At 49.9% G+C, this 26,805-nt stretch overlaps 1 protein-coding gene and 1 non-coding gene across 4 annotated transcripts; both read right to left on the bottom strand.

Annotated features, from left to right (window-relative positions):
- Nucleotides 1–308: 308 nt before the first annotated feature.
- Nucleotides 309–19,338, bottom strand: MORF4L1 (mortality factor 4 like 1). Of its 3 annotated transcripts, none has more exons than XM_032341884.1 (13): nt 19,110–19,338; nt 15,010–15,056; nt 13,350–13,417; nt 9,910–10,026; nt 8,381–8,467; nt 7,877–7,957; nt 6,331–6,356; nt 5,768–5,856; nt 4,991–5,092; nt 4,064–4,152; nt 3,198–3,370; nt 2,618–2,702; nt 309–1,054 (listed from the first exon to the last, which is right to left on the bottom strand). In XM_032341884.1, exons 1-13 carry the CDS (start codon nt 19,147–19,149, stop codon nt 970–972), a joined length of 1,089 nt encoding a protein of 362 aa, XP_032197775.1. In that variant the 5' UTR covers nt 19,150–19,338; the 3' UTR covers nt 309–969. The 3 variants fall into 3 exon arrangements, with proteins under 3 accessions (XP_032197775.1, XP_032197776.1, XP_032197777.1); XM_032341885.1 differs by having other exon boundaries at nt 9,910–10,023; XM_032341886.1 differs by lacking the exon at nt 9,910–10,026 and having other exon boundaries at nt 19,110–19,335.
- A 6,815-nt stretch (nt 19,339–26,153) lies between these two features.
- Nucleotides 26,154–26,226, bottom strand: TRNAK-CUU. Its single transcript has one exon. It is a non-coding gene; the product is annotated as a tRNA-Lys (tRNA).
- Nucleotides 26,227–26,805: the final 579 nt, after the last annotated feature.

Below are 26,805 nucleotides of genomic sequence, written 5' to 3'. Positions count from 1 at the left end.
AAAGGAAAAAGAAAAGGAAAACCCTGGATTTCAGGCACTGTGTTGATGTAAACATGTTAAAACAATTAGACAACCAAGGGTCACAGCAGTATAGGAACCATCTAGAGAAAGTAGAGAAACAGCCCTGTGGGTCTCTAAGTACTCGGCCACGACTCGGGTGCCAGCTGCCAAGGATGAGAGGATTAGGGGTTGATGCTAAGACACCCACCTCCTTCCATAAAGGCCAAACAAGAAAATCACACACCTGCCTGAAAGATCATGGTCTAGACACGAAAAGGTTTCAAAATGCATCCACACAAGCACATTGCTCTTTGAAATTTAAAGAAAAAATTTATTGAAGATCTGAAAAACAATTCCTAAAAGATTGACTTTTCCAGAAAACTGTAGCTACACAATGCATTGCGTCTATTATGTTAAAACGTGCATTAGACACAAATACAAAAACCATGAAACAAGCCACCATTCTTCAACAATCCGAGCGCAGGTAAAATGCCTAAGAACAACATGGATGGCCTGCAGGACGGGCTCCTTACCTGAAGCACCATTAAAAAAAAAAAAAGCACAAACGGATGAGTGTGTTCCGTTATATACACTGAAGTGAACCTTTGGCACTAGGAATCAGAGCATTTGTCATAGAGCATTAACACGTATTATAAAAGTGCGTAGTGTCAAAGGAATAGAACCACCAGCATTCAAAGCAGCTTTGTCGACTAGGCAATAGAACAGGCTACAGTATGTCTCTCTGTTGTCCGTCACTGAATACACTGGTAGCAACTTTGAAATGAAAAAAAAAGAAAAGAAAAGAAAAAAGGAGCTGTAACCCCTTTTATTTTTCTCTGTTTAAGGTCAAACAGAAAACAAACATCAACTCTGTTGTACACTAACATTTTCAAAGTACATCATTTGTACAAGAGAAGGACTAAACAAACTGTGTTTACAGAGATCCAGACGAAGTGCGGGCCGCCGGCCTCACACGGCCTTCCGGTGGTACTCGGGGGGCGCCACTTCGTAATCGCTGGCACTAAACAAGGCGGCCGAATTCTTTGCCAGGTATCTAAAAACAGAACAGGAGTCATTACAAAAATGAAGGAGAAGCCTACCTCGATCTAAATCACGGCACAGACGCCACACCGAACCGTTTCTCTGAAAAGAGACTAAAATAAAGGCAGCCTCACCTTTATTGGCAGGTAAAACACCTACCACCCCAACACGGGGCCACACACACCAGACAGTGGGGCGTGAGGACAAGAAAGCCCAGTCACTGCATTTCGGAACAGTCAAGAACAGCTGTCTTCACAAGACCACCCTGAGAGCTGGGGCTGTGTTTAGGAAACAGATGTCGCACCCTAAAGGAACCTGCAGTGTCTTCTTTAGCTCTCTGACACTCATTGTATGAAATACAGATTCAGAAACTGCAACCGCCATAAAAACCAAAACGGGCCCTGCACTGAAGGGTCGGTGGCATGACATTGTAGGAGTTCACAGCAAGTCCAGGCAGAGGGGACCCTCCTCATCTGAAGGGTGAGGACTCCCAACGCCACGTCCCTCTCCAGGCACATGCAGCAGTCTTGAGATTAGAAAACACGGGGTTATCACTCTAAGGAAATTCAAATACAGAAACAAAGTAGAAACCGACCACTGCAACCTTTCCTCCCAGAATGGTGCCCAAGAACGAATCCACCATTTGGTAGGATCCACACTTTTCTAGATCTTTCCCAGAGTACAAATGCTTCTCCACGAAGAGGGGACTCACACCCCCACTGCTCCTGCAGCGTGGCTGTTTTCAGCTGCCACAAGGTGGACAGCTTCCCCATCGGGATACTTAGAGCTGCAGCCTTCAGCAGCGCCTGGCTGTGGAGAATGCGCTGCAGTACATGTGTGTCTCACACCTGCGTGCTTTGGCAAATGTCGGTGCACTTTCACATACCTATGGGGTCAGCTCTGGCCCGAGGGAAGCACGTGTGAACTTTCCACAGGCACTGCTGAAATGCCCTCCGGAAAGCTGCCGGGAGCAGAACCGCCCTCTTGCCCAGTTCTGCAGTCCGGTTCATCTCAGCCAGCACGACAGAGACCCCCTGACCATGGAGCCCTGCACACAGTTTCGGTAGGCCACCGAGCTGCCACTGCTGTGGGAGCCCACTGTGCCGCCTGTCCCTGCTTTACTCACCGTGATCACAACTCTTCCGTGTTACTATTTCTTTCTGGGTCACTACTTTTAATCACGGGATTTTAACTTTTTACACAGTCAAGATGTTTATTTCCTCTATTGTTTGAGTATTTAGAAAGAACTTTCTCACTCTAAAAATAATGAAAATATTATCATTTTTTCCATCATTATCTTAACAGTTTCCATTAAAGATTTATGCTTTCGATTCATGTAGAATTCTGGTCTGTGACTTCAGCGTGCATCCCATTTGTCTCCTTCCAGAAGCCTCCGAGCCAGCTGTCCCCGACAGACACCGCTCCGGCACCGCGGCAGCCGCGCGGCACTCTCCTCCCCACACCCGCGCTGCACACGCGGCTCTCGCTCGTGCCGCCTACGGGGCCGGCGGACGAGGGATTGCTGGTGCACTGCGCTAACTCATGTTCTTAATTCCAAGCCGACCCTTCCACTTACTTCAGGAAATCATGAAGATAATTTAGCAACAATGCAAGACTCTTCTCATCCAGAGGAGTATAGGCCAGCATCGCTCCAATCCGCACTGAGTAAACAAGATAATGGAGTCAAGGTTACACAAGAGACAGCACTAGAAGTACCGTTTTATTATGTGGGCAACAAATGCAATCACGGATTCCTTTAAAATACATGATTTTAGAAACTCTTCACTTTTAAACAAATTCGGTAACATTTTAGATAAAAAGTTCGACTGAAATGGAATGTTCGGGTCATTTTCTGGTACCCTTTGATGTCAATTACAAAAGACAAAAAATATTAAAAACCCCAAGGACAGGGGCACCTGGGTGGCTCAGTGGGTTAAGCCTCTGCCTTCAGCTCAGGTCTCGATCCCAGGGTCCTGGGATCAAGCCCCGCACCGGGCTCTCTGCTCAGCGGGGGGTCTGCTTCTCCCTCGCGCTCTCTTCCTTCCTTCTGCCCCTCCCCACTTGTTACTCTCAGATAAAATCTTTAGAAAAAAAAAGATAAAAAAATAAAAAACCAATGTATAAAAAGTAAAATTTTTTCCTCAACAGGACCTTACCAAATAATCTCAGTAGATGCGGTGCCCCGTACACCTGGGACATGGGCGCGTCCGGGTGGTCGGCAAGGATCTCGGCATACTGCGGTCTCTCAAATTTGTACAGGAGCTGAGTGCCCAACATCACGTTAAAGTACTCCTTTATCCCGGCCACAACCTCATTAACAGCATACTCCCTGACACAAAGACAAAAATATTTACTTTCAAAACGGATCACTTAGGGGCGCCTGTGTGGCTCAGTGGGTTAAAGCCTCTGCCTTCGCTTCAGGTCATGATCTCAGGGTCCTGGGATCAAGGCCCGCGCCGGGCTCTCTGCTCAGCAGGGAGACTGCTTCCCACCCACCCACCCCCCAGCCTACTTATGACCTCTGTCAAATAAATAGATAAAATCTTCCAAAAAAAATTTGAAAAGTCACTGAAAAGAACTGAAAAATGGGGATTAATTCAACCAGCATTAAGAGCAAGGGACTAAAACGGCAATGAACTTTTAACTAACAAAATTTTTTAAAGAATTTAAACAAAAGAACAAGAAAAATCAATCCCAAAAATAAAACCAGTGGTAAGCAAACTACAGCCCTCGAGCTAAGAACAGTTTTTAAAAAACATTCGCAAGCAACCGTATTTTACATGGTTATGTATGTGCTCGTACATAATGGGCACATATTTTTACCTGAAACATTTACTGTCTGGCCCAGAAAGAAAGCATTTGCCAAGCAAACTCCACGTCGAAGCAATGAAATGCTACTTTGCTGGTTTCTGATGGCATTGTTTTTAAGAATAAGTGGCCATTTCAAAGGATTTATTTGGAAATAAAAATACTTAAAAGAAAAATATCTCTGTGTATACTTAAAAAATTTATGTATTCTTACTTATTATCTGTGTTTCCTCGAGATTTCTTGTAATTCGCATAATCCTCTAGAATAGAATCCACATTCTTCTTGGCAGGAAGATAAAAGAGCTACAAAAACAAAACCACACTTAAATAACACAGTATTTTTTTTTTTTTTTAAGAAAAATTACACTGAAAAGCTTTGATGCAACAAAAGACCACCTAACAGTTATGAAATAGGAAATAGCACTGTTCAGCACTTACAACATGGGCTAATGTGGCTGCGGAACTAATAAAAATCTTGTTTTAGTCATTTCAAGTACGTAGCCAAGTGGGACTAGCGGCTGCCGTACTAGCTGTCACGGCTCTAAAGGCCAGTCACGTGCCAGACACACCTTCCTGCCATTCAGTCCATGGAATGTGCCACAGAGAAACGCAGAACCGCGGCTCCCTGGCACTGACACGGTTTACTCTATGTGGGTCACGCACCAGACCCTGCTCGAAGCACACGCGAAATCGCTTTTCATCCTCATCCCGTCAGTCGTGGGAGGTGGGACACAGAGCACATAAGGGCTGAGGAACCCGTCTGAGCTAAGTAACTGGTGAGGCCAAGGTTTGAATCCAGCAGTTCAGCTCAAGAACCAAATCAGGTCCATCTGTTGTTGTCTAGGCCTGAGCCCCAAGCAGTCACACTTCTCGCCGCCCCCCCCCCAATCCCTGCCTACGCCATCTAAGAACGTGGCTCCTCGTTCTGGATCTGATGGCTGAGAGCAGTTGTCGAGGTCACACCTGTACGCCCTCGTCCTCAGACCTGGAGCTGGAGAAGAGTCAGCTTCCTTAAACTGAAGGGAGCCACGAACACCTTGCAGGAGGCCTTCAACAGTCAAGTCTGTACAATTTTTTTCTCAAAACTGTTTTCCACACTGTGAAGAACATCTGAGGACAATCTGAGTCGCTTTCAAGGTACCTGTTTTTGTCGGGTAATTAGGTCCCAGTCATCGACAAGCCACGGTTTTAGCTCCTCGGGAATCTTCACTTTCACTTCAACTCTGTTCATGAAGGTTTCCTCCTGGACAGAAAAGGGAACGGCATTAAAAACCTACTTTTTCCCATGGACACAAACTACAATTCAGGGCTTTTCTCCACCTTTAGAGGCACCACTAAAGTACCCAGACGGACTGCGGAGCCGCCGTTCAGAAATTCTTAAATGAAAACCCCGACCGCTAAGCCGCTGGGAGGAAAGCATCTCGCCCTCACAGGTAACTGGGTCTACTCGGTGCCTTTTCATACAGAGGCAGCACCTCGTCAGCGCACTTTCTCTTCTGCAAGCACTCAGCGCACTCTCGCATGGTATTTCCGTATTTCTTATTACATGCCATTTACCTTCACAAGTATTTCCCATCTATTGTCGATATCCAAGGACTGTTCCAAGTATGACCACCTTGAACTTAATACATAAAATTAAACAAACTGACTCCTAATGAAGTCTTTAATAACCACCATGAAGGTGTCTATTCTGAGAAGGTGCCGCTCTAAGTACACCCGTTTCCTAACCTCGACGTCAGAAATGTAAAACTGTTCCATCAAAATTAAATTCAAGCCCTACTTCCAAATTCGTAACTTTGGAAATCAGGAATGATTTTATCACTCAGAAATTCTAAACTCATGAAAACTCAAGTTCTGCTTGTTTACTGCACAAAGTACTACACTAACACACGACTTACGAAGGTAAGGCACTACTCACGCTCTCCACGGTGGGGTCCACGCGGGCCCTCTTCTTGCGAGGTGGCGGCGGGGTCTCACTGGTGCTGCCACCATCCCCATTTCCAGGTGCTGCACAGGTTTGGGGGGGGGGGATTTTCAGCTTAATAGAGGAGAAACTCACAAGGAAAACAGTCTGAACCCCCAGGGCTCCCACTTGCCCATCACACAGGAGTTGCTCAGATCCGCCACAGAGAACCACAGTCCCACCACAAACAGCTCACACACAGTTCTACCGAACATCTAGCGTAAGGCAACATTTCACAGTATCTTAAATTTATTAAAAAAAATACTATCTTCTCCATCAAAACTAAACATGCCACAGGTTCCTCCATGGTAAAAACAGTATCAGAGCTGGGTCTCTAGTTCCCCAGGACCACACTAGGATGTAGGGACTCGAGAATGCTGCTGTGACTCAGCTCTGACATGATCAACAAACATACGCTTACTCTGAAAACTCTGTAAACTTTAACATTTAACACTAATTTCAAACTGCAAATGCTATAAAGATAAAATAATGAATTTTACCAAATTTAATATTCTTACCTTTCTGTTTGTTCTTTTTGGTTTTCCTAAAAGGAGAATGGGAGAAAAGAGAAAGAAAAAAAAGTGATTACTGCTAGCAGAAGTTCCCTTTGACCAGGTTTAAGTTCACAGAGAAATACCACCTTGGAGGGGGAGACCAGGCTGTGAACCACTCCCTGCTCAGACTACAACTTTCCCTGATGGCTGGCTACATGCACACCTCCCTCCACAGAGTACAAAAGTAAACCAAGCCACGCGGGCAGACTCCAAGGATATTACTAATTTACAAGTCCACTGCATATGTTATGTAGTTTCTAAGAACAAGTTCTACCCCCAGTCCCGCAAGTTCAAGTACCCCCGTGAGCTAGGCACGGGACACCTCCGGGACGCACAAACCGCCCTCACCGGCCCCCGTCGCCCTGTGCTCCTCTCAACCGGCTGCTCCCTCCTCCGCTCTTCCCTGCACAGAACGAAGCTTCTCTCCTTCTTCTTGGTCATCTCAGATTGCAACTTAACTCCTGTCCATTTACAAACTAGCGAACAGCAAATTACTCATTTTAATTTCATACGTGACTATTTATAAAAGAGTACAAGGAAACCAGGAACCAAACCAGAACACTACAGGAGGCTGACTCTTCCGCTTTAAAAAACATTCATAAATATTACTAACCCTACTGATCTAATTTAGAGCACAGGGTTCATTTAACAACTCAAATTCACTTTATGTTCACGTGTTAGCACAAGTCTGGCCATCCAAAAGTACAGGGTTTTTTTCCCTGTCTCCCCAAGTTTAATTTCTGGAACACAAGTACTTGTTGGGACAGCACTTCTGGGTCAGATTAAACCATGAACTTTTACTGCTACGTCTCAAGAACAGGGAGGGACCAGAAGAAACCGAGAGCCCTGACACGCTCACTCCTTACCCACGCGTTCTATGCCACAGAATTAAAGAAAAAACACTGACAACTGACCCTAACTCTGAAATCTATAAACTACACTTCACTGAATCACAGCAGTAAAGACTCACAGACATTCTTGCTTCAACCTTCTTGCTTACGTTAATTAAACAAGCCAGTTTCTCCCACTATGCAGCCCATTTCCTACAGCAAGCTGCTGGTGTTGTCTGTAGTCCTTTCTCTAACCCATGACTATGTAGTATATAGTCAGAATAACAGCTGTTAAATTCAATTTAAAGAGTAACTGGGGGTGCCTTGGTGGCTGAGTGGGTTGGGCCTTCAGCTCGGGTCATGATCCCGGCATCCTGGGATCGAGCCCCGCATCGGGCTCTCGGCTCGGCAGGGAGCCTGCTTCCCTCTCTCTCTGCCTGCCTCTCTGCCTACTTGTGATCTCTGTCAAATGAATAAATAAAATCTTTAAAAAAAAAAATAAAAAGGTAACTTCATATCTTCTATGTCTAAAATGAGATTCATCCAGCATATTCCTGGCGTTTTCAAGTTAAAATGTTCTAGTTTCCATTTTCGATAAATCCTAACACATGGTAAGTACTGAGTTTGAATTTTACTTGTAGAATTATATGCAAAACTGAAACAAAGACAGAGCTTCTTACACTTCAACATTCTTCTGTTGCAGACCAGACGTCTTCTTTCCTGGGGCAGCCCCTCTCATCTTCCCCTCTGCATACTGCTCCCTTCAAAAATAATTTCAATGGTTGTCATCAAATGAGTACTTATGTGGAAAAATAAATTGTCCCAGCTCGATTCCATTTGAAATTTATATGCCAACTGAGGTCCCACGTCCCCTTCCCAAGTGTAACTCCCACAGAGCCCAAGAGCCCAAGATCACATGAGTTTGCAACCACAGGAATTCCCAACAACAACCTGCTGTTTTCTATCGACCACTATAGACAGACTCAAGAAATGACGGGTATCTACTTCCTTTTTCTAGGAAAGGCTTCTGACTGCTTGAAGTTTAAAGCCCCAACACAGCAGCTGACAGGTACCAAGAATCATTTTGTAGGCAAGAGGCCAACATAATTTCTACTGTTCATTCCATTTTCCAAAATTAACTTACAGACATTTCTCCTCATTCTCATGCTACGAAACAAACTTACTGGTTGGCTTTTTGGAGTTCCCGCTGTTTCTGCAGATTGGTATCCACGTATTTGAGCACTCTGCTTTCTGGAACCCATTCATCCCAACTGAAATAGACAAAAGTGAAATTATCATTCAAAGTTATTTTTATCACTATTCAGACTTTGTCCACCAATTACTCTTTAGAGATCCAAGAGGTAAGACTTTGGATTTCTCTGACGACATTTAATTTAATAAGACTACAGATCCATTCTCAAATGAGTATCTGTTCTGTAAAGGAAGGAAACATTTCATACCCTCATAAGCTGCATTCCAAATCGTAGCTGCCACATTAATTACAAAAACACATTATTCAAATCCTTCTTCAAATGACTTAGGAGCATGGCACTTAACAGGAAAGTCCCTAAGCAACTACCCTTACAGAGTAAAGAGATCCTGAAGAATTTTAACTCCCAGAAAAGGGAAAAAGAGTCCGTCAAAAGCTAATAATATGGAACATAACAGCAATGTTACAAAACTAGCTATGCATTCCTTTCATCACCTGTAAAATGGGTGTAATTGTACCTACCTTTATGGAACGGTTATAAAAATTAAAACAGAACGTGTAAAACAGGAGTCTGACACGTGAGACACACTCAAGGTTGGTCAGGAACACGATCAGGTCTAGCACACTCAAACACCATCTGGACCAGCTGCGCTAAGTCCGCAGATCAAACCATCACCCGACGGTTTCTCAGACTACACTGTCCTCAACCTTCACTCACAAATGCAGGCACTAACTTCCAAGACCTAACCAGAAAGATCGCTTTAAACATCAAAAGGGAGAACCAACCACTCTTTAAAAGTATCTAGTTGTGGGCATCTGGGTGATTCAGTCAGTGAAGCATCTACCTGAGGCTCAGGTCATGACCCCGGGGACCTGGGATTGAGTCCCGCATTGGTGGGGGACTCTTCTCCCTCTCCCTCTGCCTGCTCCCCCTGCTTGTGATCCCTCTCAAATAAATAAAATCTTAAAAAAGAAAAAAAAAAAATCTAGGGGCACCAGGGTGGCTCAATGGGTTCCCGGGGTCCTGGGATCAAGCCCAGCATCTGGCTCTCTGCTCAGCAGGGAGCCTGCCTCCCTCCAGCATCCCCTACCCTATCCCACCCCACCCCACCCCACCCCACCCCCCTACCTGCCTCTCTGCCTACTTGTGATCTTTCTCTGTCAAATAAATAAATAAAATCTTTGAAAGAAAAAAAAAATCTAGTTGCTTCAGCATTCTGGCACTTAGTAAAGCTCCTTCAAGATTTCTGATGCAGTTTTTCTCCAAAGGGGAAATCAGAAACAAGATATTTCGTAGGGAACGCTGAACTATTCATGCAAAGTGATTCTTTCCTCCTGCCGAGGGAGCTCCTTTAGTGACACAATTCGATATATTTCAAAGCAAAATCTTTTATTGAATGATTCCCCACTCTGACCTCTTACATAAGATATAAAGGAGAATAAGTAATTAAAGCGCAATCCTCAACATGATTTCCTAGAGAAAACTTTAAAACATGCATTTACCTAGAGGTCAGGAGGGGGTGGTGTACTGAGGGAGCTCCTTCAGGAACAGGAAAAAGGGCTACAATATCCTCACGTGTCTTCAAAGCTTTCTCAGAGCGCCTGGGCCTCCCAGCACTTCTGATACAGACAGCACAGTACAAAGTAATCTCAGTAACTAGGTGCAGAATTTAGCTTAAGCTTTATTAAGATTTATTTACAAATGGAATATTTAAATGTCTGTGTCAACAAGTTCCAATAAGGTCTTTGAAAATTTAGAAATATGTTATTTCTATAATATATTGTGCTTCTGAAACTATGTATATAGTTACTAAAGTTTAAAAAACTCCAATCTGGAGACTGGGTTTCTGCTGCATGACTTCCTGAAGATAAGGTATTTGACAAACCATTTTCAAAATGAGAATCTTACTTTTACTTACACATCTACTTTTATCTAGTTCCACACTCTCTAAATCCAGGGGAGCTGTCAATCTTTCTTCACCACAAAGTCCCATTTTGGACCACGGAAAATCCCTCCCCACTCCTATCCAACCAGATCTAAATAAACACTTCAATCTAAAAACCAAATCAAGGGGAGCCTGGCTGGCTCCGTCAGCAGAGCGTGCAACTCCTGCTCTCCAGGTCCTGAGTTCAAGCCCCAAACTGGGCATGGCTTTTACTTTAAAAAAAATGTTTAAAAATTTAAAAATAACAAAAAACAAATCAATTCCAGAGTTTCCTTTATGTGTCAGAAGCTGAAAACCCTTGCTGAACCACAGAAGTGAAATACCTTTTGCTCTGAGGAACACCACTACTAGGGCAATAACTGAAGGCCAGACATTCAAAATTTTCCTAAGGCACAAGTCTAAGTTGAGAATTTTCTAAAGGTAGCTTGTCACTAATTTCCACAATTCCAGTGACCTGTGGCATTACTCACACAGTACTAAGTAGAAACATAACACCCTTGTTGGGCATTTGCGTAACTCTTCCCCATTTCAAAATGGGTTTATTTAAAGGCTTCTCTAAATACTAAGATCATATTTTCCACAATTATGCATTCGGCCTTATATTCCAAATCACCTACAAAAAATACACCTTTGTTCATTAATATCCTCAATACACCTAAGAGATAAGAGATCTCTAATGTTTAGTGCCATTTTTAAGTTCTTCTTCCAAGGAATCAGTATATAAAATTAGCTGAAAATAAATCTACGCGGGGGGCGCCTGGGTGGCTCAGTGGGTTAAAGCCTCTGCCTTCAGCTCGGGTCATGATCTCAGAGTCCTGGGATCGAGCCCCACATCGGGCTCTCTGCTCAGAGGGGAGCCTGCTTCCTCCTCTGTCTCTGCCTGCCTCTCTGCCTACTTGTGATCTCTGTCAAATAAATAAATAAAATCTTTAAAATAAATAAATATATATGTGTGTGTGTGTGTGTATATATATATATATATATATACACACACGTTCTATCATTTACTTGTGTTACTGAATTCTATCAAAGGAAAAATAATTATCTTAAAACCGCAGAATCAGGAAATACAAGCACTTGGCACTTTCAAAATTTCTTATAAACTACAAATCCCACTCAAAACCCAAGTCTTTAAACTATACAAATCTACCTGTAATTTTACACAAAATATTGTACATAAAAAAGAGTTAAAGCACAAAACCTGTGTGTTCACAGCCATTCAGGAGAAATCTTAAAACAATTATTTACAAGTGTAAACAGGTAAGGGAGCAAATCTGTGCCATGAATTTGCGGTTTTTCTTTGATTTTCTGGATAGAGTTTTTAACTTTCCCACACGACAGGCACGAATGAGATCTTCTACTGCGTGGAGAGGACAGAGAATCTTCCTGGACTGTAACGCTCTCAGCTGTACCCGACACTGACAGAGCGCCCCCCTGTATCATCAATCTACTGCACGACTGAAGCACAGTTCCAATATTTTCTCAATAGGGAAAGCTACAATACACACCAGGAGCCATATGATGAACTTTCCTGCATATTAGAAATAATTCAGATATTAGGAATCACACTTAAAATCATAGTTTACAGGGCGCCTGGGTGGCTCAGTCATTAAGCGTCTGCCTTCGGCTCAGGTCATGATCCCAGAATCCTGGGATCAAGTCCCGCATCAGGCTCCCTGCTCAACAGGAAGCCTGCTTCTCCCTCTCCCACTGCCCCCCCGCACCGTTTATGTTCCCTCTCAGTTAAAATCTCTTAAAAAACTAAAAAATAAAAAAAATTTTTTTTTTATAAAACCAGTTTACTTCTACAAAACAGAAGGGTAATTTTCTCCATGGTTTTCCCAATTTATTATTTATAATCCTATCTGTCATTATTATTAGCTTGATTTCTAAGTGGGGGGAAAAAAAATCACAAGGAACGGGCTTTCACACATTTTAGATTTCCACCTTTCTACAACTGTACTAATGGAAGAAAAGTGAAGAGCCTGGTATTTCTTCTTGGCTAAAAGCATTCTGTGAAAAATTTTTCTAAGAAATAAAACTGGGCTGGGTCACCTAAACAAGACCAAAGTCACAGGGCCAGTGAGAGTCAGAGAGAAGCTCCTTCCACAGCACCCGAGTGCTCACGGCATCCGACGGCTTGCTCACATGGGGACCAGGCACCAGGACACAGCTACGTGATACAAAACCTTCAAAGTTGCTAGAAAACAACCCCAGAAGAACTACCTTCTGGCAATCTTTGAAGGACAAAACACCACCAATAAAAGTAATTTAAAATCTCTGATAGTAAAAATTACAGACTTCAATGTTGAAAACCAAAAATGAGTAAATTATTAGATGTGATTATTTGTGGGTCCCCAGGAGAAAGAGTCATCGCTGGAAAAGAGAGCGCCGCTGGCTAGATATTCTAGAACACGTTCAGTCTACTGTCCGCTCCTGGTAGCGAATCCGTACACCACTCCTTAAAAAAGAGAAAGTCTAACTCTTCACGGTGAAAACTTAGGCTCTGCAATTAAATTTTTGTATCTTTATTAAACCATATTCTAAAAAGTGAACACGTGAAATCCCTCTCTGCCAACATTTACGTTGTCCAAGTTCAGAACATAGATTGGTCATTACTTCCTCATCAATCAACCTTATCCTTTTTCCTTTTTAGGCAAAAAATCCAACCAGCTCGGAGTGTAACTGTTTGCAATTAGTAACTGAGTTTATGCGAAGGCAAAAAACACGAACTGTCCTAAAATGTACCAAAACCAGGAAAAAAAAGTAGTTGGTTGACTATTACTAGACATTATACTACAGCACAAGAAATAATCCAAAGAACTTAAAATAAAATGGCTCTGCAGCCTAAAATCTATTACTGTCTTCATCCTACACAAACACAGGTTACGCTAAAACCATACGGGAATTAAGAGGCTTGGGTTCGTGACACATATGACACAGGCTACCTTGTAAAAAATAAAACATTGCTTTTAAAGGTCTAATGCTAATACTCACTTTTTATTCCAACCACTGTAATGTATAAAGTATTTCACTTGTTTGTCCTTTATGGCAACCTTTACACACTGAAATAAAAAAGAAAGAATTCACTCAGAAATAGTTTTTGAGAAAGAAGATGACCATCTGGTATGCTTTTCGGGTTATGCAATCTTTCAGACACTCCATTCGAACTCCGTGGCCAAAAATGAGGACACGATGTGTCGGTCACGACCAGTGTTGGAGCTTCTCATTCACAGACGAGTCATACAACTACCTCACAACCACCAGCTGCCGGAGCAGGTCCAGCAACGCAGAAGAGGCCACCCTGACCCTCACATCAGTGGCTCGATTCGCTCTCCAAGAGCAGCTCACAAAAGCCATGTCTGCACTTTATCCACGTACGCCAGTCAGAAGCGTCCCACGAGTCCAAAACATCCAGCTCAAGGACGTCAGGTATACCATATTGCTCCAGGCGTCATTAACTTATGGGAGACAATGAACTGTTTCACTGCAGAGTATTAGCAACCAGCAAAGTGACATGTTCTTCTTAAAAGCGCCGGGCCACCAGCATGCATGACAGAGAAGCTACTAACCCTGACGAGCGATCACTACCCGCTGGGGACGGAAGTCTCTATCTTGGGCAAACCAGGAGAACCGGGACAGTTAAGCTAGTCCAACAGCCATTTAAACACTGTTTACTGGAGTTTCTGCTGCCAGAGGGACTGGCCGGGTCAGGGGAGTTGACACAACAAACGGGATATTCAGGGACAGAAATGACCAGCAGAGCTCACAAAGTACTTACAAACTGTCAGTATGACATCATGGAGATGTTCACGCACATAAAGTTACCAGATTCTCCATAAACCCAAATTCAGCCATTTCAGAACTTTAAGAACACACATCGAATCTATGTATTCGAAACAGAGGAAAAACAGTGCACGTGGCTATTACCCGGTCACAAGGGCCCTTTGCGACTGTTGGGACCACTTTCACACACACAGATGCTCACCACGAATGCCACAGAAACCGCACTGAACTAAACGCGGCACGTTCTGTACACCGAGCTTGAAAACTACAAGCGTTGACTACCCTCACACCCGACGTACGTGCGCTAGAAGTTACCGGCATGGAACACTAGCAACACTTTTCACTGGGGAAGGTCTCCTCTCGTTTGCCTCCAGGGGAGTGTAAAACCGGGTTCGACAAGAGGAGCGCAGCACCAGCACAGAGGAAAGGAAACCCCTGGGATTCACACTCTGACAGACACCCCAACCAGGAAGGCAGGCGTCCTCACACGCGGAACGTCTACACTGAGCTTGGCACAGGCAACCAGCTCAGGCTCACTCCGCGTTCCACACTTCCACCCAAAGCCGACCGCGGCAGCCCTTTCTCACCAGTCACTAAGTACACAATGCAACTCGCTCCCACAAAGAACCAGTCTTCTACCTTTTCCCTCAAACGCTCCTTCAGCAGCTAGGCCTTCAGTGGGTCGCAAGGCAAGGGGCAAGGTGGCAGTGCCGCGTCTGACCCACTCAGCGAGCGAGAGAAGATGCCAGACTCTAGGGACTACTCATCCGTGAAAACGGCCACTGCCTGTCTTCCCAAGCCCTGCAACCTGAGGCTCGAGTCATGTCATCGGTCAGCTCAGCCGACTTCTCAAAAGAAAACGGCGTCATACCTTCGCTTCATAAAGAAGAGGCCCGTGAAAGCACAGCACTCGCTCACCTGGAAAAGTGAAGAAAAACATGCTGAGTTAATTGTAATTTCTCTTTGTAGCTAAGGGTCACACGTGAGAGCCGTCACACCCGCACTCGCACGTACTGCTCACAAAACCGGGAGCACGGCCGTGTACAGATTAACGCTTCAGCTCCGACCTCAGCCGTGCCCCACGAAACAAAACCTTAGCACGCACTGTAAAGAGCAAAAAACGACGGGAATGTCAATCGTCTTAGATCATCAAATCATCTATCTCCTGGCTAAGCCCATAAAATTCTGTAATATCTACGTTTCGGCAGAGTTTGAGTTTGGTTTTTGGGTTTTTTTTTTAAGGTTTTATTTATTTATTTGACAGAGATCACAAGTAGGCAGAGAGGCAGGCAGAGAGAGAGGACAAAGCAGGCTCCCTGCTGAGCAGAGAGCCAGAGGAAAGCAGAGGCTTCATCCACTGAGCCACCCAGGTGTCCCCCCCCCTTTTTTTTAAAAGATTTTGTTTATTTATTTAAGAGAACACGAGGGAGGGAGAGAGAAGGGAAGAGGGAGAGGGAGAAGCAGACTCCCTGCTGAATAATGAGCGAGGAGACTGACAGGGGCTGATTCCAGAAACCTTAGATCATGACCTGAGCCAAAAACAGATGCTTAGCCCACTGAGCCACCCAGATGCCCCTAGCTCAACCCTTAAGAAACCACAGGGCAATAAAGTTTTCACCATTTTAAAATATTACTGTTACTTTTTAAAAAAACTGACAGCTGGGGCACCTGGGTGGCTCAGGTCAGGATCCCAGGGTCCTGGGATCCAGCCCCACATGGGGCTCCCTGCTCAGCAGGAAGCCTGCTTCTCCCTCTCCCACTTCCCCTGCTTGTAGTTCTCTCTCTCTCACTCTGTCAAATTTTTAAAATCTTAAAAAAAATAAAAATCTTTAGGGGCGCCTTGGGTGGCTCAGTGGGTTAAGCCTCTGCCTTCGGCTCAGGTCATGATCCCGGGGGCATCGGGCTCTCTGCTCAGCAGGGAGCCTGCTTCTCTCTCTCTGCCTCTGTTGCACCTCTGCCTGCTTGTGCTCTCTCAACAAATAATAAATAAAATCTTTAAAAAAAAAGAATAAAGAAACCCTTTTACATAAATAAACTGGCAACTTACAAACCTTCAACATAAGTTATTCTAAAGCAGATCAGTATATTCACTTTCGACATACGATACTCAGGCTCTCACATACCTACCGGGGCACCGTCAGAACAGGGGTTCTGTATGTGGAGAGCAACATTCTGCACTCCCCACCGGATTTCCTTTGATCTTCCCGCGCAACAGGAGTGAGTGAGGAGCTGCCACAGAAACAGCTGGTGCAAAAGCACAGAGACCTGACAAGCCAACACTACCACTGGGGCACAGACCACATGCAGCAAGTAGAAATCAGAGTTACACCGATCACCGAGTGCCTACGTGTCGCATCATGAAGTCGGGACTTGACCCTGTCAGAAGAATTCCCAAATCTGCCCAACAGTCTCTTGGAGTTTTTAAAACTGCAGCTGCTCCAGCTTTCCCAGAGGCCTATCAACGAGCACCCAGGAACGCTCATCAACCCTCTCCATGTCACTCTTGTGCAGTGGTCCCCTCTGAAGACCCCGCCGGAGGCTGCTGGGCCCGTGCAGAGCCTCCCGTGGAGACCCCAGGCAGGAAGACCCGTCAAGGACCTCTCCGCAGACTCCGTGCTGAGGAGAGAATTGGGTCTGAACCAAAAGCAGTGAGGAGGAGGGACAGGCAAGCAAAAACAGCAGGTTTAAACTGACGTCCAGGCTGGTGCGGGCACTAACCAGAACAGGAAATGGAGGGAGGCGGCTCAGACCCGTTTCGGACTGCGTGACAAGGCTGCAGCCCGTCCAAAACGGAGCTCTAGTAAGCAGCTGGGGACCAAGTCCAGAGCTCAGGAGAGCGTCCGGCTGGAGCCACCCCTGGACACTTCCGGCAAGGACGAGACCCTGGGATACAGACAAGGTGCAGCGCCACCAGCAGCACCAGAGAGCAGGACTCCATCCCCTAACCTCCCCGCCCAGCTGCAGTTCAGACACTCGTGAAGGGCACCCGGGTGGCCGGCTGGTCAAACACCCAGCTCTTGATCTCAGCTCAGCTCATGACTTCAGCGTCACGAGATTGAGACCCACCGTGGGCTCCACGCTGAACATGGAGCCTGCTTAAAAACGAATACTAAAGACCCCCTGAAAACGGCCTTCTGCCAAAGACAACGGCAAGGAGGCCAAGGCCCTTCTGACCTCTGTCCTAGCAGACACGCTCCTCCTGACAGACACACAGCGAGCAGGAGGCCAGTCAGCCAGGAGAACCCACGCCCACAGCCCGTGCTGGGTAAAAAGGGACAGACAGGTAACGGGGCAGGAGAGCGGAGCATGGGGTCAGATGCGCCCTGGAAAGCCCTGCTCGGCTCCCAAGACCAAGGTCAAGGTACTCTGTCCAGGCTCTCCCAGGCAGGGCCACCGAGGTTCCAACGCCCCCTGCTCCCACTGGTCGGGGCTAGCACCAGCTGGCCAGCCCCTGACCGCGGGCAGCCGGCCGGTCACTCCCTGTCACAGAACTTCCAGGCGAGGATGCGGCCGCATGCACACCGGCGGCCCTCGCACACCTCACATCGGAGCCGTCACCGCAGTTCCCCGGAACCGGGAAAGAGAGCGTCGGACCACGCTGCCACCATCCCAGAAGGAAAGACGTTGCGCGGCGTCCAAGGCCCCCTGCCCGCGACCTTGCAGGCACCCGCGCTCCAAGCCCGGCCGCGGACACACAGCTGGAGCGGCCGAGCGCCAACGCCAGCGCCTCCCGGCCCGCGCAGTACCGGCTCCCGCCGCACGCGGGCCCTCCGCCGTCGCCCCCTACTCCGTCCCCATCACCCCTTTGGTTGACGACTAAAGCGCTTCCTCCAGGAAGCCCTCTGGGACTGCTCCGGACCCGGCCATCCGCGCCGCGGCCCCCGAAAGGCTGGCGAGCCCGGAGCACACGGGTCAGCGACGGGGCCGACGCCGAGACCGCGGTGCGGACACGCGGGCGATGACGTCATGCCCCTGGGGTGGGGGCTCCGCGCCTGTCGGTCCACCCGAGCCAATCCCAGCGCCGCCGCGACTCCGGGTCACCGGGAGCGGGACCCACACCGCGGCGAGGGGCTACGAGAGCGCGCGCGGGGCTTGGAGTGGGGGTCGTACCCTAAATACTCCGTTTCGTCTGTCCTTCCGAGCCCCCCGACCCGAACCGTGCGCACCGCCCGCGCCGTCCGGCGGACACGGCAGGCGGACCACGGGGGGCGTCGGCGGGCCGTCCAGGTGGGAGCGAGGGCGCCGCGCGCCACGGCCCCCGGGCCCCCGGCGCCGCCGCTCGCTCCACGGGAAGCCCGACACACCGCGACGGGCGGCCCGCTCCGCTCCACACTCTCCGCCCGCGACCCCCTCCCCCCCGAGGCCGCGCCGCCCGGGCGCGCGCCCGCGCCGAGGCCGCCCGCCGCCGCCGCCGCCGCACAAAGCCCCCGCGCGGCCGCCGGGAGGGGGCGCTGCGCGCGCGAACGCCGGCGGCCATGATGGCGCGGCAGCCTCGCAGCGGCCATTTCGCAGCGGCGCGCTCCTCCCGCGCGGGGGCCCCGCCAGGCGTCCCCACGCCCGCCAGGCCGCTGCCCCCCAGCCCGGGCGCCCCTCGTTCCCTCAGGCCGAGGCGGGCGGGGCGCCGGCCGCGGGGCCGTCCCGGGCCTGGCGGGCCCCCCCGCCCCCGCCGCGCGCGGCCGCCCCTCCCCCACGCCACATCAGCTCCCCGCCGCCGCCATGGCGCGCCCGCCGCCTCCCCACAATGGGCGTCCCCCGCGCCCGCTTTCCCCGAGGCGCCCGGCGCTCCCCGGCCTCCCCGCCCGCGCCGCGCCCGCGCCCTCGCCCGCCACCGCCGCAATGCGCCTTCCGCACAAAGCCTCTGCCCGCGCCCCCCGGCCGCGGCCCGCGTCGCCCCCCGGCCCCGCCGCCCCCCGGCCGCCCCCCGGCCGCTCCCGCGCCGCCCGCCGCCTCTCCCCGACCGCCCGGACTCACCCTCCTGGAATTTGGGCTTCGGGTCCTGCTTCGGCGCCATTTATAAGTGATTCGCCGCCGCCTCCTCCTTCTCCCACCACCCCCGACTACCGCCCCCTACTCTCTACCCCACCCAGCGCCGCGTCAGACGCGCCGTCAGGCTCCGCCAGCTCTACATCCTGGGCCCGATTTGCCAGCGCCCGCAGACCTCACCGCGCCGCGACCGCGCAGCCGCCGCCCCAGCCAACGGCCGCCCGCCGCGCACGCGCCGCTGCGCCGCGCCGTCCCGGGGCACGCCGGGACCGGTAGTTCGGCCGAGCGCGGGACGGGGCGGGGGAGCTGGGGGGCAGGGGAGGGGCGGGGGGGCCGAGAGCGCGGGGGCCCGGCCCCGCCCGCCCGCACCCCTGCAGCACCCGGCTCCTCGGGGCCGCCCGCGTGGCCGGCGGCGGTGGGCGCCCCGCTCCCGCCGCAGCCCCTCAGCCGCCCCCACGACCCCGAGGGCCGCGGACCCAGCCGTGCCCGCGCCCCGCGCTGCCCACCCCCGGCACCCCGCCCCTGCCTTCCGTGCTCGCGGGGAACTTGGGGTGGGGATTCTGCAGCACCCCCCAGCTCGTTCCTGAGGCCGCCGCGCAGCAGCGTCAAACGCGGGGCGCAGGTGTGGGGACCCCGTCGTGTCCCTCGTGTCCCTCGTGCCCCTCCCCGGCCTGCTCCTGCCGTGACACAGCGGAGCCGATACCGTGTGTCTTCTGCCCACACCTGCAGTCACGTCTGTGTCCGCCTCTCGCGTCCGGGGGCTCACCGCCTCCCCGAGGATTCGCCGATTAACCGAGGGGACCTAGGGTCTCCTGCAGGGCCCTGGGGCTGCTTCCAGGGCCCCACTGTCCGGAGCCCGCCGCTTCAACCTACACCACTGTGCACGTGGTGGTGTTATTTTGGGGCCCCGGATGGGGCATTACTGAGTCAGAGGCTGTGGGCCTGTTCGACGGCCTTCACCCGACATTCTCCGAGAGCCTGTGTTTCCCGTCGGTGCCCACCGTGCTGTCCGGTCCCTACACCCCGGTGTCAGAGGAAGGCGAGCTGCGGCCGGGAAACCGGACCTGGAGCAGAACCTCCTCCAGAAATGGGGGAGGGCGAACCTGAGGTGGGAGGGGGGCCCGGCCGGAGTGGGGGCCCGACGTGTGCTGGGTCCTTCTCTGCTGTGCTTCCGTGGTGCCTGCTTATGTAGAAATTCATCAAGCCGTATGGTGTGAGTAATGCACTCGTAAAAATTCATCACAGTATACAGTTGTGAGTAGTGCACATTAACAAAAATACCTCTTAAAACTCACTTTATTTGGGGATACCTGGGTGGGGCAGTCAGTTAAGCATCTGGCTCTTGATTTTGTCTCAAGTCACAATCTCAGGGTCCAATCCCGTTGTGGGTGCTGGTGTGGAGCCTTAGGATTCTTGACATTCTCTCCCTCTCTCTCTGCGCTGCCCACCCCCGCCTCTCTCTCTTTCTCTCTCTCTCTCTCTCTCTCTCTCTAAAAAATAAACAAACCAAACCAAAACCATACAGAAAACTAGAAAGAAAAATACATTCCAGATCATGCCTGATTTCCTCAGTATGGCCCTCCAACACAGAAAGGCACTCTCTTACAGACCACAATACCATTATCACGCACAATTACCTGTGAGTCCCTAAAATCGTATCATTCCCTTTCCAGATTTCCTCACTGGCCCCCAGATATTTGTATTTTTGTTGCTTTTTTTTTTTTTTTTTTTCCAAAACTGAATCCATTAAATGACATTTCCTTTAAGATTTTATTCAGGGCGCCTGTGTGGCTCAGTGGGTTAAGCCACTGCCTTAGGCTCAGGTCATGATCTCAGGGTCCTGGGATCGAGCCCCACATCGGGCTCTCTGCTCAGCAGGGAGCCTGCTTCCCCTCTCTCTCTCTGCCTGCCTCTCCATCTACTTGTGATTTCTCTCTGTCAAATAAATAAATAAAATCTTTAAAAAAAAAAAAGATTTTATTCATTTATTTGACAGAGAGAGCTCACAAGTAGGCAGAGAGGCAGGCAGAGAGAGAGAGAGGAGGAAGCAGGCTCCCTGCTGAGCAGAGAGCCCGATGCGGGGCTTGATCCCAGGACCCCAAGACCCTGAGACCCTGAGACCACCACCCGAGCTGAAGCCAGAGGCCTAACCCACTGAGCCACCCAGGCGCCCCCATTAAATGACATTTTGCATTTGATCCTTAAATCTCTTAAACCTATTTTAAATCTAGGTCAGAAGCGCTTACGGTAGGAATCCATGGATGCAATTCCAAGGGTCCATGAACCCTTTGGTTCGTAGATAGCTAGAAAATTACATCTTTATTATCACCACATTCAAAGTGAAAACTAGCATTTCCCTTCATCAGAAATGAAGGCAACGAGCTACAGCAACCCCTTGGCTTTGCCACACTGCCAATGAGGTGCTTTCATGTCGCGTTTCAGTTCTCGTGTGTATCTCAAGGCTGTCATTTACATTTCATCTTGACCTTGAAATAGACTGTGCTTCTTAGACCTGCGGCTAGATCTTGTTATTTAATGCATTAGAAATGGAGCATGTACATTACCATATTTTAAGACATTTTGATAACTCTATTCCAATAGAATTGTTTTCCTTTATCAACCTGTGTGTTTGTTTCATACATTTGAAATCATTCTGAAAAGAGCTAACGACAGGGCACCTGGGTGGCTCAGTCATTGAGCGTCTGTCTTTGGCTCTGGTTGTGATCCCAGAAGGCTGATTCTCCGTCTCCTACTGCCCCTGCTTGTGTACCCTCTCTATCTCTCTGTCAAATAAATAAAATCTTAAAAAAAAAAAAAAAAAAAAGAGCTAATGACTTCACCAGACTGCTGCAGGGTGGGAGGAGGCTCGGGGCAGAAAACGGTCCATCCACGCACACACTTCATTTTTACTGTCTAGTGTGTACTCATGACCATGACCCTTGCTTTCTGAAGAACCTGAGCCTCGAGGTGTTTTTTTTAAATATTTTATTTATTTATTGGACAGATCACAGGCAGGCAGAGACGGCGGGGGGTGGGGGGAGGAGCAGGCTCCCCGCTGAGCAGAGAGCCAGACTGGGGCTTGATCCCAGGACCTTGAGACCATGAGCTGAGCCGAGGCAGAGGCTTAACCCACTGAGCCCCCCCAGGTGCCCACTGAGCCTCAATTTTTGAATGTCTGACGTTCTAGATTTGTCTGATGATTTACTCATGGTATTAACTCCCTTCTCCTCTCCTTTCCAGAAGCTTAAAGTTAGGTCTAAAACCTTGATGAGATCTAAGTTGAGTGTTTTGGACAAGAATATCGTAAGCGAATCAGACACGTGAAAAATAGCTCATCATCACTAGCCACCAGGGAGATTCAAATGAAAACCACATTAAGATGTCACCTTACACCAGTTAGAATGGCCAAAATTAGCAAGACAGGAAACAACATTTGTTGGAGAGGATGTGGAGAAAGGGGAACCCTCTTACACTGTTGGTGGGAATGCAAGTTGGTGCAGCCACTTCGGAGAACAGTGTGGAGATTCCTCAAGAAATTAAAAATAGAGCTTCCCTATGACCCTGCCATTGCACTCCTGGGTATTTACCCCAAAGATACAGATGTAGTGAAAAGAAGGGCCAACTCTACCCCAATGTATTTAGCAGCAATGGCCACGGTCGCCAAACTGTGGAAAGAACCAAGATGCCCTTCAACAGACAAATGGATAAGAAAGATGTGGTCCATATATACTATGGAGTATGATGCCTCCATCAGAAAGGATGAATACCCAACTTTTGTAGCAACATGGACGGGACTGGAGGAGATTATGCTGAGTGAAATAAGTCAAGCAGAAAGAGTCAATTATCATATGGTTTCACTTATTTGTGGAGCATAACAAATAGCATGGTGCACATGGGGAGTTAGGAGAAGGGAGTTGGGGGAAATTGGAAGGGGAGGTGAATCATGAGAGACTATGGACTCTGAAAAACAATCTGAGGGGTTTTAAGTGGTGGAGGTTGGGAGGTTGGGGGAACCAGGTGGTGGGTATTAGAGAGGGCACGGATTGCATGGAGCACTGGGTGTGGTGCAAAAACAATGAATACTGTTATGCTGAAAATAAATAAAAAATAAATTAAAATTAAAAAAGAATATCTTAAGCGATGCTATGCACTTCTCAACAGGAACCCATGAAGACCCTGAAGTCTGGCTGTCTCGTCGGTGACGCTAGTTCTGATCACTGGGCTGAGGAGGTTAAGGCCATTTTGTTTTTTCATAATCAAATAGTATTTAAATTTATGGAGATTTACGCACATATACAAAAGTAGAGGGGATGGTACGATGACCTATGCATCAGTCGGACTCGATGATCATTAACATGTTAACGTGTTAATACCCCCCCACCCACCCCGCCCTGCTACCGACCATTCCTCTCAGCCAAAATCCCTAACACAAATCCCACACGTCATATCTATTTCCGTCATAAACAAGTCAGTACACATCTCTTTTTCATTTTTTTCTCTTTCTCCAAATTTTTAACGCCACTTAGTTGACACACAGTGTAATATTAGTTTCTGGAATAGAATTCAGTGATTCATCACTTACAACACCCTGGTGCTCATCCCAGGTGAAGGGCTCTTTTTTAAATACAGTACTGTTAATACCCTTAAGAATAAATAACTTCTAAAAAAAATAATAAAATAAATAAATAAATAACTTGTTAGTATTTTCAAGTATCCAGTCAGCAAATAGATTCCCCAGATTGTGTCATACATGTGTTTTCATGAGTAGTTGGTTCAAATCAGGATCCAAACATCCAAATCAGGATCAGGATTCATACATTTCTTTGCATTTCATTTGTAAGATATCTCCCTTTTTCTTGCCCTCTGCTTGTCAGAGACACTGAATTACAGAGAACTAGCGCGCTTTCATAAAATAAATCCTTTACAGAACAACTGAATGTCAAGTGTGCTAATATGAGTACCAGGGGACAGTCAGGTGTGTTGATTTGGCATATCTTTGAATACATTCTTTTAGCAAAAATAGTATTCAGTCATCAGTCGGTATATTAAATCACCAGCCAGCAATAAGAAAAACATATTTTTTTTCTTTGAGACCAAGCTCCTTTTTATTTATTTATTTTTTTAAAGATTTTATTTATTTATTTGACAGGCAGAGATCACAAGTAGGCAGAGAGGCAGGCAGAGAGGGGAAGCAGGCTCCCCACTGAGCAGAGAGCCCGATGTGGGGCTCGATCCCAGGACCCCGGGATCATGACCTGAGCCGAAGGCAGAGGCTTTAACCCACTGAGCCACCCAGGTGCCCCCCAAGCTCCTTTTTAAGTGTTACTTCTGACGAACCGTGACCCTGACTCCCTCCCTGGAGCTCAACGTTTGCCTCCAATCAAACCCTCGCTTTTCCTATCGCTTTTAAAATGAAATCAAATGAGATGAATGGTAATTACTGAATATAGAACATTAAGAAATCAATTTTAAATCAAAATCCCCTCCTAATAGAACAACGATTAAATTAGTGTCCTGGGCCTACCATCACCAGGTGCCACGAGTGGGTGCCTTAACGTCAGACGTTTGCTGTCCGCCGGTTCTGGAAGCCAGGAGTTTGCGATCAGGGCGTGGGCCGGACGGCGCCCCCAGGCTGGGAGGAAAGCCTGCCCTGCGACTGTCGCTGGAGCTCCAGGGGTGACGCTTGGCCGCTCCGCCCTGTGCCTGCGCCCTCACAGGGCTGTCTCCCTAGTGTTCAGATCTGCGTTTCTGGGTGTGTGCCTGTGTCCAAATTCCCTCTTTTTATAAAGACACCAGTCGTGCCGGGTTCAGAGCCCTTTGGACTCCAGGGTGAACTCATTTTGACTAATGACATCAACAAAAACTCGATTTCCAAGAAGGCGACCTTCTGGGAGACGGGGTTAGGGCCTGGACAGACGCATCTCAGGGAGCTCCATTCCACCCCTCCACAGTCCGTGTTCGGTTTCCAGTGGATACAGGAAACGCTTCTGGGCGAGGGCGCGAGCTTAGGGCGGGGAGCAGGGGGCGGTGCCCGGCAGAGCGGACTGGACGCCCCGACGGACGTGACCCTGTAAGTTCGCTGGAATTGAAACCCGGTGAATCCATACATGGGTGAACCCTTCATTGCCTTCCTGGCCATGCACCGCTTCGCCTCTTCTCTGGTGGGGTTTTTGCCTCTGAAAAATCCTGCACCCCCCGCACCCCTCGGTGAAGACGGTTCAACTCGTGACCTGACCGAGGCATTTGGGGGTCTTCTTTTCCGAAGCGGAGGTTTTCCGCGCGTCTTCCGGAGCCCGACAGCGCGTCCCGCCCCGGCGCCAGCGGCCTCGCGAGGCTGCGGGGGTGCCGGGGGCCGCGGGACGGGCGGGGGCGTCCCGGACGAGGGACCCCGTCGCGGCTGTGGGCAGAAACGCCCGGCTGTGGCGCTGAGACAGCGAGTTTGGGGACACCTCGGCAGCAGAAGGTCTCCGGAGACTCCCGCGCGGCCGCGGGAAACGCTCCGTCTGGGCCGCTGACTTCGGGGGAGCCGTCGGAGGAGCCCCGCCGGCCCGTTGCCTGAAGCGGTCCCGGCGGCTCCCAGCAGCCCCGGCACCGCGAGCCCTTCCCGGGCAGAAGGCGACGGCGTCTGAGGGCAGGAGTCCGCGCGCCCCGGACGCCCCGGGCGCCCCTGAGCTGCGGGCTCGTCGGCGCCGCCCAGCGCCCGGACAGCAGCCGAACGACCACGGTCGCGTGCGGGTCAGAAACACGCAGTGCGGCCTCTGGGCGAACCCCACGGCCTCGTTCCCCCAGAGCCCTCGATCCCTGACGTCGGAGCCCGACCCTGGCCCCGGGCGCGCGGCCGCCGCCGTCCCCCTGCCCCCGGCGGCCCGGGCCGCGCGCTCGCACGACGGGACCGCACCCCTGCCCGGTGGTCGGTTCTCAGACGGGGTGGGTCTCGGCAGGTCTCCGCGCGTGGCCCCGTCCGAAAACGAGGGGCCGCCGCTCTCCGCGAGCCCCGCGAAGGGCGACACGCCGGCAAGGAAAAAGACGCGCCGCCCAACGTGGGGCTCGAACCCACGACCCTGGGATTAAGAGTCCCATGCTCTACCGACTGAGCTAGCCGGGCAGGCGGAAGCCGGCGCTTCCCGGAGCCTTTCAGCGGAATCCGACGCCTCCGACCTGCGGCGGGACTTGGGCTTTTCGCTGGTTTCATTTCTCCTATTTCGGGGGACGAAGTTGTTCTCTCCGCGCCGCAGCGCGTTCCTGAGTCTGCGCGCGCCTGCAGCCCCCCAGCGGCCGGGGAGCGGCGGGCGCGCGGGCGGGGTGGGGGGCGCGGGCGCGCGCGGCCACGGCCGCAGGAGACGCGAGCGGGCGAGGGGGCGGGGGCGCGGGGCACCTGCTCTCGTCCACCCGAGACCCCGGGGCGTGCGCTCGCCCCCCTGAACCGGGGCCTAGTAAGGGTCCGACACCTGCTCCAGTCGGTCCTAGAGCTCCCTCACCCCGGGCGCGTGTTCGGTCCCGATGCAAGGGGCAGGGGAGGTGCCGGATACCTGCGTGGACGCAGACCCTGCAGAAAAGCTCAGAACTCAAGGCACCATAGTAGAGCTCGCTGGCCTCCGCGGGCCCGTGTGTCCTTGATTTTCTGGAATTTTTCTGAGGTTTTAGGGGATTTTGCAACCAAAGCACGGCATATTCTTCACACAGT

The sequence above is a fragment of the Mustela erminea genome, chromosome 5 (genome assembly GCF_009829155.1).
Source record: "Mustela erminea isolate mMusErm1 chromosome 5, mMusErm1.Pri, whole genome shotgun sequence".
NCBI lineage: Eukaryota > Metazoa > Chordata > Mammalia > Carnivora > Mustelidae > Mustela > Mustela erminea.
The sequence above is the reverse complement of the archived record's forward strand: the minus strand, read 5'-3'. Positions and strand labels throughout refer to the sequence as shown.

Coding starts and splice junctions, on each gene's coding strand:
- MORF4L1 (XM_032341884.1), bottom strand. CDS start 19,149: ATGGCGCCGAAGCAGGACCCGAAGCCCAAATTCCAGGAGG. Junction 13,418..15,009: donor CTCTTCTTTATGAAGCGAAG/GTATGACGCCGT, acceptor TTTTTATTTCAG/TGTGTAAAGGTTGCCATAAA. Junction 6,357..7,876: donor CAACAGAAGAATGTTGAAGT/GTAAGAAGCTCT, acceptor TTCTCCTTTTAG/GAAAACCAAAAAGAACAAAC.